The following is a 12,037-nucleotide window of genomic DNA, read 5'->3' on the forward strand; positions in this document are numbered from 1 at the left end:
GCTTGGAATTGTCAGTGCGGAGCCGACGTGGGGCTCTAACCTCCGAACTGTGAGATCACGGCCTGAGCTGAGACCAAGACTCGGGTGCTTAATTGACTGGGCCGCCCAGGCGCCCCAATAAAACCATATTTTAAAAAGCAAAGAATGACAAACACGAATTTCAGGATGGCAGCTACCTTTCATTGGGGGGTGCCGGGGGATGGGAAAAACAAGGAGGCTGCAGACAGTTGTTGGCCCCCCCCCTCCCCCCGCTGCTGGGTTTACGGGAGTTCATGATGAAAACGGATGCAAACTGCACACGCAAAATGCAAGTCCAAGAGAACCACGTGCCTGAGATGTGCGAGGATAGTGTGTTCCTGGCTCTGTAAAAGTGTTCGCGGCGGTACTGTGCTTCTCAGCAAAGCTTCTGGAACATTTCATCAAGTTACATTGTTTTGTAGATAATTTTCACTCTTCCGTTTTCTCTGCCTGGGCTAATTGTGGGACCGTTGGATCTTCTGGATTGATCCTCTGGGTTGTATCTTCTCTCTCCTTGTCTCTTCCTCTGTTTGTAGGAGATTTCTTCGACCTTAATTTCTCACTCTCCGCCTCTACTGTCAGGTTTTTAACTTCCAGAAGCTTATTTTTTATTCCCATTACTTTTTTATTCTATGGTGTCCTTTTTCCTTTCCTTTCTTTCTCTCTCTTTCTTCCTTTCTTTCTTCTTCTTCTTCTTAGTGGACCCGGTTTTCCTCTCTTTAAGGATTTTTTTTTATTCTTTTTTTTAATGTTTATTTTTGAAAGAGAGAGGGACACAGAGCACCAGTGGGGGAGGGCAGAGAGGGATTGGGAGACACAGAACCCGAAGCAGGTTCCAGGCTCTGAGCTGTCAGCACAGAGCCCCACACGGGGCTCAAAGCCACAAAGCACGAGATCATGACCTGAGCTGAAGTCGGACGCTTAACCGACTGAGCCACCCAGGGGTCCCACTTTTTGTTTTTTATCCTTGGTGTCATGAAATATCACCACACTGCCTCTAAGTGTAGATAATTGTTTTCTTCCTTTTTGATTGGTTTGTCTTTCTGCTGTATGCTTCACGTTTTAAGTGTGTCCATTCTGACTTTGAGGGTTGTTTTCTTTAACGTCCGATTTACCTTTTAGCCAAAATCTCTAAGTATTATTTTTGAATGCAAATTTCTCCTTTAATCTATCTGAGGGTATTTTATGTAAGTAATCTAAAGTCTTATGGTTTCTTCTGCTTGTTGGGTTTAGGATCTGTGAGTCGATATGTTGTTAATTCACAAATCTTTTTTGACTCTTGGATGTGTGATTGTCTTTGTGTAGTTCTCCTTTTGGCTTCCACGGAAGACTCTGGCAATGGCTACCGATAGACGTTCCTCACTTCTTGCTTCCTAACAAAACCCTGATGGTGTTTGGGCAGTCATATGCCCAACCAGCTCAGGTGACAGATCCTGATTGTACTAAGTCACCTGGGATTCCAGTGCCTCTCTTTCCCAGCCTCCCCTGCAGCTACATCTGGCATGTGACAAACTTCTAGCCAATGAGATATAAGTGGAAACCTACCGAGAGATTTCTGGGAAATCTTTCACTTCACTGTAAAAGGGACACTTGTGTGAAGAAAAGCCAACGATACTGCTTCTTTCCCTTTCTTCCTTCCTTTGACGTAGATGTAATACCCGGAGCACAGCAGCCATTCTGCGACCATGAGGCAGCTCTACCCTAAGGATGGTGAAGTGGAAAGTCTGAAATCTATTTTGTGGATAGCTTTAATTGAGTCAGAGCTGCCAAACCCCAAACCACCTTGAGACATCCTGTGATGTGATTTACTGAAATGTCTTTTTCTTGAGCCACTATTAGTCATATTTGCCGTTACTTGTTAAAGATTTGTGACAAACATGGCCAATGTGTGTGAACACTAACTGTTTCCTACATCCCAAATCCAGGGATTATGGTGGAGGAATAAAAGACTCTACTGGGTGGGGTGAACCAAGAGCCTATGTCTATGACCAAAGAGGCTCCTCACTCCCAAGTATTGGCGGACTTCCTGATCACAGCCATCATTTGTAAGCTCAAGTGCCCACCTGACTACTGACTGTGGGCAGATGCCTCTGTTGTCCTCTTCTTGGCACAATAAGGGGGAGGCAACCAGAGAGCCAGCCTCCTGTTCTTACTGTGGGGCTGCAACAAACCACCTTCGAGTAGTTCCTGGGCTTCTGTTTCCTGTCTCTGCCATTTCCGAGCCTGGAGCCTCTCAGCTGCTCTCGACTTCTATAGCGGTCTTCTCTTGCATGTAGTTTATGCTGTGGTTTCCTCCTTCAATCTAGCCTCATTCTCCTTCTGTCTCTCAAGAGTTCCTGATCATTTCTGGTCTACGGAGAGCACTCGTGTTCCACCGCCGCCACAGTATGCGCGTGTGTGCGAGTGAGTGTGCACCCGTGTCTGTCCACCTCACGCCTGATCCAATAGTGATGGTGTATATTCACGACAAGAAAAAAAAAAATAGCCTCACTGTTAAATATCTAAACCCTCTCCTAGGAATCTCTCTGAAGAAATAGCAGAATTGCAATCGAAGTTTTCTATTCAAAGATTTTCTTTCCAGCACCGTTAATAAAATCAAGAGGATTAAGGTCTCAGAAAGTGTTAGAATCTTTCCAAGAACATGTGACAGCACAGAGCCCGCTTGGGATTCTCTGTCTCCCTCTCTCTCTCTGCCCCTCCCATTCTCGCTCTCGCTCTCTCTCTCTCTTGAAATAAAGAAATAAAGTTAAAAAAAAAAAAACTTGCAGGATGGATGTCAGCAGTGTGGAAGAACATTCCAGAGGCTCTGGCAGATCTCTTACTTAATCTCTGCATTAAGAGATCCTGTGTCAACAACACTCTTCATGCAGACAACTTTGAGTTGAAAAGGGATTTCAGAGGACCCTCTGCATCAGTCTCTTCTGTAAAGAAGTTTTAGGAGCACTTGCCAATTTACTCCCCTTCTATTCTCCCTTTGACCTACGCACGAGAGCGATATATGATAAAAATGCATGTCTACGTAAGTCTAACACGCGCTTTTTCAAGAAGTAGAAACCCAAATTCTAAATTATAAGAAAGCATCGTCCGTAACTTAATTGGAAGCTGGTTTTTCTTTCTCGGGAGTACCTAAAATAACAGTGCATCTTACAACCGATGGCATTCATCTCAGCGAAATGCAAAATTACCGAAAGAATGAAGAGAGAAGGAAGGAATTACTACCCAGCTCCTGACATTCAGAATAGAATTACACAGCAAGACATGAGCCTTGCAAAACAGGAGTCTGTCTTTAAAGAAAAGATCTTCTAAACTATTTTCTTTTGATCCCGGGCACCCCCGCAACCCCCTGCTTCAGCATTTCAAGAGCCAGGCTCAGAAGACTCAGCCTGTGGGGTCCTCCCTTAGTGGAGGAGATAATCCTTCCAGCTCTGGAAGGCAGGCCGGAGGCGTCCTGCTCTAGATGGCGGGACGGTGGGGGGGGGGGGGGGGGGGGGGGGGGGAGTCTGCCTGTGTTGGGCCCTGGGAAAAACAGGAAAATAAAAGCAATGGGGGAAGAGAGCCCAGGCAGATAAGTCAGCAACTCAGGGCACCCATGATGGAGCGGGCTTTGCCCCTCTTCCTGCTTGGAGTCCCGGGAGGAGGCCGCCTTACACCCAGCCCTGTAACTATCCCAGGTGGGGGGCCCTGCGTCTGACTCCCCCAGCCCCTGTATTGCCCCCAGATGGGGGGGGGGGTGGACGCCTGGCCACCTTTTCTTAGACTGAGCCTCACAGATGAGGATTATTGGATAGGACTAATAATTGAAAGGTCACATTTTTCCCCATGCCAGCCAGAGAATAGGACACGGGGAGACCAGAAAAAATGAAAGAGCTACATTTTTTCTTCACCGTCCTCCCCCCCCTCCCCCCCCCCCCCCCCCCCCCCCCCCCCCCCCCCACGATATAGTTGCATTTCAGGACGCCTGGGTGGCTCAGTGAGCTGAGCATCCAACTCCATTTCAGCTCAGGTCATGATCTCTTGGTTCTTAGGATCGAGCCCCACGTCAGGCTCTGTGCTGATAGCGCGGAGCCGCTTGGGATTTTCTCTCTCCCTCTCTCTCTGCCCCTCCCCCCCCCCCAAGAAATAAATAAACATTAAAAAAAAAAAGACCCTGCTACATTTATAAAAATGAGAGCTAGAAAGAACTTTGATGTACTGCAGCAAAAGGACAGTTTAGCAAGTTATTACAGGTGCATAGAACGTAACTTTACTGAAACAAAAAACGCCCCCCAAAACCCAAAAAACTTTACGTAGTTATTAAAATGGTCTTCGCGGACTGTTTTAATGATACAGTAAGTGGGAGTCAGGAAATAAATGTGTATATACCAGAAGATTTCAGTTATATATACAAAACAGGCTGGAGAAAATTCACTAAAATGTTAACAGCGGTAACTTTGAATGGAGAAGTATGGGTGATTTTAATTCTTTATACTTCTCTGTATTTTCTAAATTTTCTGCAGTGAGTACGTAGAGCCAGAAAGAATAATAAAAACATTTCAAAACAAAATCTTACGTCAAAAAATTGTTTTTAATGTTTATTTATATTTTGAGAGAGAGAGAGAGAGAGAGGGAGAGACAGAGTGTGAGTGGGGGAGGGGCAGAGAGAGAGAGAGAGGGAGACAGAATCCAAAGCAGGCTCCAAGTTCTGAGCCGTCAGCACAGAGCCTGACGTGGGGCTCGAACTCACAAACCGTGAGATTATGACCTGAGCCAAAATCAAGGGTCTGACACTTAACCGACTGAGCCACCCGGGCGCCCCCAAAATCTTATTTTTTTAAATGTTTGTTTATTTTACCTGGAGAGACAGAGAGAGAGCGTGCATGTGTGTGTGAGTCAGGGAAAGAGAATCCCAAGCAGGCTCCCTGCTCCCAACGCAGAGCCTGACGTGGGGCCCGATCCCACCAGCTGTGAGATCATGACCCGAGCCGAAATCAAGGGTCTGACACTTAACCAACTGAGCCACCCGGGCGCCGCTCAAACAAAATCTAACACAGCAAATGTCACAAACGGGTTTCTGAAGCCCCTCGCTCTTCTGAAACGTAACCCAACGGCACCAGGATGTGGACAGCTTGGCTGAAGGACAGACTGTGGCGAACGATCACATCTCCCTGCTCCCTACTATTCGGGCCAAGTACGACAGTTTGTGGGGTAAAGCGGACAGGCTGTTTCTGTAACACTTGCCCTCAAAGCAGAAATATAGCAGTAGTTTCTCCCAGATTGTTCCCAAAGCTCACCATTTAACACCAGCCATTTCTTTATGAACACGGCAGTGAGGAATGTTCCGTTGACACGGGGACCCGCGCTGGCAGCTCTCGGAGGACCCCTGACTCTGGTGTTCTACTTCCCAGAGACAGTCTACCTCTCCGCAGGCACCTAAGACAAACACAGATGTAAATACAAGCAAAATGTGACAATATGGAGAAGACCGCCTGTCCGTCTGGTCAGGTGGAACAGTGTCCAGTGGTCAGGGCAGGGGAGCGTGGCAGAGGCCCCTGAAATGACCCTCCCGGGAATCGCCCTGACCCATCCTGCCTCTGCTCTGTGAAACGGTTTCCTTTACAGTCAACATGACGTTGGCGACTTGGAGTCTGGGGATATTTATTCTCTAAAGCCCAGCATCTTGCAGACAGCGTCAAGAAGGAAAACAGGGGCGTCTGGGTGGCTCAGTCCGTTGAGCATCTGACGCCTCATTTTGGCTCAGTTTGTGAGTTGGAGCCCCGCATCGGGCTTCTCACCGTCAGCAGGTCATACCTGCTTGGGATTCTCTCTCTCCCTCTCTCTCTCTGCCCCTTCCCGGCTTGATGTCTCTCTCTGTCTCAAATAAATAAACGTAAAAAAAAGAAAAGTAAAACAAAACACAACAAAACAAAAACACCAAACCAACCCCAGAGCTAACACCGCATCGGGAAACTCAACGCCATGGTTCTCCTTGACACGCCTGTGCCCAGTATGGGGGTTTCTAGTCTAGGGAAGAAATAGGTTTATTCCCTTCCTAGAAACAGGCATGGTTTAGGTGCTCTGGGCAAATCAATCACCCCTGGGGGAGCAGCAGGGGCTCATCCGTTGGAAAAGGACACCCTTTACTATTCCGGAATGTGAGTCTGGCGATAAATGGGAATCTTAAGGACACCTTGCTTCAAGGTTGGGGGTTGGTTATTGTCACTCAGATTAGCCTGGAGATTCCTGCTGGTCAGAGACAGACCTGCCTGGGAGCCCAGCATCACCATGCCCTAAGCCTTGAAGGTCAAGGGTCACCCCAGGGGCTCTAATCTGTCTAGAATAGGTGGATACACCTGGGAAAATAAGTGTGGGAGGAAAATTCAAGGTTAAATTGAGAATAGTTACAAAGTGGAACTTGCCCTATTGCTTACTGGACTGTCTTATGGAACTAGGAACGTTAAAATGGGGCGGTACCACAGGGACAGATCAGTGGGCGGGAATAAAGAGCCAAGGGAGGGGCACCTGGGTGGCTCAGTGCTTGAGCCCCCGACTTCAGCTCAAGTCATGATCTCACACTTTATGCGTTCGAGCCCCACGTCGGGCTCTGTGCTGACCGCTCAGAGTCTGGATCCTGCTTCACATTCTGTGTTCCCCTTGCTCTCTGCCCTTCCCCCACTCACGTTCTGTCTCTGTCTCACTCTCTCTCAAAGATAAATAAACATTAAAAAAAATTTTTTTTTAAAAACAGCCAAGGTGGGGCGCCTGGGTGGCGCAGTCGGTTAAGCGTCCGACTTCAGCCAGGTCACGATCTCGCGGTCCGTGAGTTCGAGCCCCGCGTCGGGCTCTGGGCTGATGGCTCGGAGCCTGGAGCCTGTTTCTGATTCTGTGTCTCCCTCTCTCTCTGCCCCTCCCCTGTTCATGCTCTGTCTCTCTCTGTCCCAAAAATAAATAAACGTTGAAAAAAAAAATTAAAAAAAAAATAAAAAAATAATAATAAAAAAATAAAAAAATAAAAAAGAGCCAAGGGGGGAAAAAAAAGGAAGAAAAAGCCAAGGAATATTTGCAAGTAGAGTATCCATATTAAAAGAAAAGGAAAGGGAAAAAAAAGGATAGAACCAAGGTGGCATTTCAAATAGGGATGTATTTCGTTCTGAATATAATGACAAATTGGGGTGGGCCTTATCAGGAGCTGCTATAGATGAGTAAGAATTAGCTCATCTTTAGTAACTATGGACTCCATGGCTTACCTACATGGTTTCGAACACCCTCCTGGCTTTGGTCTTCTAGTTTATTTTGGGTCTGGATTTTTAAATTTTTACTTCCATTTTTTTTTTTTTAAACACATGGTAAGTGCTTTAGTTTTTTCTTTTTAAAATCATCATCGGGGCGCCTGGGTGGCGCAGTCGGTTAAGCGTCCGACTTCAGCCAGGTCACGATCTCGCGGCCCGTGAGTTCGAGCCCCGCGTCGGGCTCTGGGCTGATGGCTCGGAGCCTGGAGCCTGTTTCCGACTCTGTGTCTCCCTCTCTCTCTGCCCCTCCCCCGTTCATGCTCTGTCTCTCTCTGTCCCAAAAATAAATAAACGTTGAAAAAAAAATTTTTTTTTAAATCATCATCATCATCATTATTATTATTAATCATGGCAAGAATACTCTTTAATTCCCATCCCCTACTTCCCCCATCTCCCACCCACTCCCCTCGGGAGGCCTCCCCTTTCTCCACATCCTTGTCAACACCTGTTGTTTCTTTTGTTGTTGACTTTAGCCCTTCTGACAGGTGTGAGGTGATAGCTCAGTGTGGTTTTGATTTGCATTTGCCTGATGATGAGTGATGTGGAGTATCTGTTCTTGCGTCTGTTGGCCATCTGGATGTCTTATTTGGAGAAATGTCTGTTCATGGTCTTCTGCCCATTTTAAAATTAGATTATTTGTTTTTTGAGGATTGAGTTTTAGAAGTTCTTTTCTTTTCTTTTTTTAATTTAATTTAATTTAATATTTATTTATTTATTTATTATTTTTTTAAAATTTACATCCAAATTAGTTAGCATATAGGGCCACAATGATTTCGGGAGTAGATTCCTTAGTGCCCCTTCCCCATTTAGCCCATCCCCCCTCCCACAACCCCTCCAGTAACCTTCAGTTTGTTCCCCATATTTATGAGCCTCTTCTCTTTTGTCCCCCTCTCTGTTTTTTTATGAATTTTGTTTCCCTTCCCTTAGGTTCATCTGTTTTGTGTCAAAGTCCTCATATGAGTGAAGTCCTATGATTTTTGTCTTTCTCTGACTAATTTCGCTTAGCATAATACCCTCCAGTTCCATCCACGTAATTGCAAATGGCAAGATTTCCTTCTTTTTGATTGCCGAGTAATACTCCATCGTATATATATACCACATCTTCTTTAGCCATTCATCCATCGATGGACTTTTGGGCTCTTTCCGTACTTTGGCTATTGTGGATAGTGCTGCTATAAACACGGGGGTGCATGTGTCCCTTCGAAAGAGCACACCTGTGGATAAATGCCTAGTAGTGCCATTGCTGGGTCGTAGGGTCGTTCCATTTGTAGTTTTTTGAGGAACCTCCATACTGTTTTTCCAGAGTGGCTGCACCAGCTTGCATTCCCAGAGTTTTATAAGTTCTTTATAGATTTTGAATACTGACCCTTTATAGGATATGTAATTTGCAAATATCTTCTCCCATTCAGTAGGTTACCGTTTAGTTTCATTGCTTCCTTTGCTGTGCAGACACATTTTATTTTGATCTAGTCCCAATAGTTTATTTTTGCTTTTGTTTCCCTTGCCTCAGGAGACGTATCTAGAAAAATATTATGGCCGGTGTTAGAAAATCATTGCCTGTGTTCTCTTCTAGGATTTTTATGGTTTCAGGTCTCACATTTAGGTCTTTAATCCATTTTGAGTTTTATGTATTGTGAAAGAAAGTGGTCCAGCTTCATTCTTTTGCACGTGGCTGTCCAGTTTTCCCGACATCCGTTTGTTGAAGAGACTTTTTCCAATTGTATATTCTTGCCTCCTTTGTTGAAGCTTAATTGACCATATAATCATGGGTTTATTTCTGGGTTTTATGTTTTACTCCATTGATCTGTGTGTCTATTTTTGTGTCGGTACCATACTGTTTTGGTTACTGTAGCTTCATAATATAACTTGAAGCCCGGAATTGTGATGCCTCCAGCTTTTGTTTTCTTTTTCAAGGCTGTTTTTGGGGTCTTTTGTGTTTCCATACAAAGTTTAGGATTGTTTGTTCTAGTTCTGTGAAAAATGCTATTGGTATTTTGATAGGGATTACATTAAATGTATAGATTGCTTTGGGTGGTGTAGACATTTTATTTTATTTTTTTTAATGTTTTTTTCAACGTTTATTTATTTTTGGGACAGAGAGAGACAGAGCATGAACAGGGGAGGGGCAGAGAGAGAGAGGGAGACACAGAATCGGAAACAGGCTCCAGGCTCCGAGCCATCAGCACAGAGCCCGACGCGGGGCTCGAACTCCCGGACCGCGAGATCGTGACCTGGCTGAAGTCGGACGCTTAACTGACTGCGCCACCCAGGCGCCCCGGGTGGTGTAGACATTTTAACAAGGCTTGTTCTTCAAGGGCACCCAGCTGGCTCAGTTGGAGGAGCATTCAACTCTTGATCTTGGGGTTGTGAGTTAAAGCCCCGCATTGGGTGTAGAGATTACTTGAAAATAAAATCTTTAGGGAGCTTTCCAGAATGCTCGGTGAGAAGTGGAGGAACGGTGGGCGCCCAAGCTGTGCCCAGCCATGTGCTCCTTTCTGCTCCCCGACACTGGCCTCGGCCCGCTCACCAGCTATAGAAAATCGTGAGAGATAGAAACTACTTATTATGTTTTGGGGGTCAAACCCAATGCCACCCAGGAAGAAATGGAAAAGGCTTACAGGAAACCGGCTTTGAAGTACCACCTTGATAAGAATCCAAATGAAGGAGAGAAGTTTAAACAGATTTCTCAAGCTTACGGAGTGCTCTCTGATGCAAAGGAAAGGGAATTATATGACAAAGGAGGAGAACAGGCAATTAAAGAGGGAGGAGCTGGTGGTGGTTTTGGCTCCCCTGTGGACACCTTTGATAGGTTTTTTGGAGGAGGACGAAGGATGCAGAGAAAAGGAGAGGTTAGCTCTCTGTAACCTTAGCAGATTTACATAATGGTGCAACAGGAAAACTAGCTTTTCAAAAGAATGTGATTTGCGACAAATGTGAAGGCCCAGGTGTTAAGAAAGGAGTGGAAGAATGTTGTCCCAATTGCTGAGGTACTGGGGTGCAAATAAGAACTCATGGGGGAGCACTTGGAATGACTCAGCAAATTCAGTCTGTGTGCATGGAGTGCCAGGGCCATGGGGAACGGATCGGTCCTAAAGATCGATGTAAAATCTGCAATGGAAGGGAGATAGTTTGAGAAAAGAAGATTCTAGAAGTTCATATTGACAAAGGCATGGAAGATGACCAGAAGATAAACATTCCATGGTGAAGGAGACCAAGAACTGGTTCTGGAACCAGGAGATGTCATCACTGTTTTAGATCAGAAGGACCAGGCTGTTTTTCCTCGGGGAGGAGGGGATCTTTCCATGTGTGTGGACTTCCAGCAGGTTGAAGCACTGTGTGGCTTTCAGAAGCCAACATCTGCTCTGGACAACAGAACCATTGTCATCACCTCTCATTCCAGGTGAGATTGTCACGTACGGCGATGTTAAGCGTGTGCTAGACAAAAGGCGTGCCAATTTATCGTAGACCATATGAAAAGGGTCGCCTGATCATCGAATTTGAGGTACACTTTCCTGAGAATGCTTTTCTCTCTCCTGATAAACTCTCTCTGCTGGAAAAACTCCTACCTGAGAGGAAGGAAGTGGAAGAGACTGATGAAATGGACCAGGCAGGACTGGTGGACTTTGCTCCACATCAGGAAAGATGGCGCCATTACAATGGAGAAGCATATGAGGACGATGAACATCATCCTAGGGGTGGTGTTTGGCGGTCAGACCTCTTAATGGAGCCAGTAAATAGCACCGCTGGCATTTTATAGGCGGTATTGAGTTAATGAAAGACTACAATCGTAGCTCATTACTTGCTATTGCTTTTGCTTTAAATATTCAACTATAGGGGCACCTGGGTGGCTCAGTCAGTTAAGCGTCCGACTTCAGCTCAGGTCATGATCTCACAGTTTGTGGGTTCAAGCCCCGCATCAGGCTCTGTGCTGACAGCTCAGAGCCTGGAGCCTGCTTCCGATTCTGCGTCTCCCTCTCTCTGCCCCTCCCCTACTCGCGCTCTGTCTCTCTCTCTCTCTCTCAAAAAAGTATAATAAACATTTAAAAACATTAAAAAGACATTCAGCTATAGTAGTGTTTTGAAAGTTAAATGAAGAGTAAACTTAAATAAAAAGCTCTGACTCTGCGCTGTGTGTGTGATGACTTCAGTGTGCAAGGTAAGTTTAATACTTGTAAAAACTACTTAAAAAAGAAAAATCTCCCCTAGCATTTATTACGTCATACCTTGTGATTGATCTCAGCTCTATGGACATGAAACAGCTAAGACTGAAATGCTAGGTGTATGTATGGACTTCAGTGTGTGACCCTTAATTGTTAAGCTGTACAGTTAAAACTTGTGTTTAATTGGCAATCAGAAAAAGAACTTAATTTGTAGAGAAGTGTTGGTCTGTAGTTCTCTTAAGTGGGATTCATTGTGATGCTTCTGCATTTCTTCTGTTGCCTCAACTGTCTGTTCGTTGAAGATGGCATGCCGTGTAATTTGGCCTGTGGTATTAGTGATAGAAAGGATACTTTGCTTTTTTGCTTTTTTTTTTAATGTTTATTTATTTTTGAGAGACACAGAGAGTGTGTGTGTGTGTGAGCTGGGGAGGGGCAGAGAGAGAGGGAGACCCAGAATCCCAAGCAGGCTCCAGACCCCGAGCCGTCAGCACAGAGCCCGACGCAGGGCTCGAACCCATGAACCATGAGATCATGACCTGAGCAAAAGTCAGACACTCAAGTAACTGACGCACCCAGGTGTCCCAGAAAGGATAC

General features: G+C 45.5%; 1 protein-coding gene across 1 annotated transcript; it reads left to right on the plus strand.

The window, feature by feature from the left end:
- Positions 1 to 1,703: 1,703 nt before the first annotated feature.
- Positions 1,704 to 11,040, plus strand: LOC122467768 (dnaJ homolog subfamily A member 1-like). Its single transcript, XM_043554361.1, is given in 5 exon segments — positions 1,704 to 1,728; positions 2,350 to 2,421; positions 9,837 to 10,132; positions 10,689 to 10,724; positions 10,726 to 11,040. Coding segments are annotated over 5 exon segments (744 nt in total).
- Positions 11,041 to 12,037: the final 997 nt, after the last annotated feature.

The sequence above is a fragment of the Prionailurus bengalensis genome, chromosome B3, assembly GCF_016509475.1.
Source record: "Prionailurus bengalensis isolate Pbe53 chromosome B3, Fcat_Pben_1.1_paternal_pri, whole genome shotgun sequence".
NCBI classification, from domain to species: domain Eukaryota; kingdom Metazoa; phylum Chordata; class Mammalia; order Carnivora; family Felidae; genus Prionailurus; species Prionailurus bengalensis.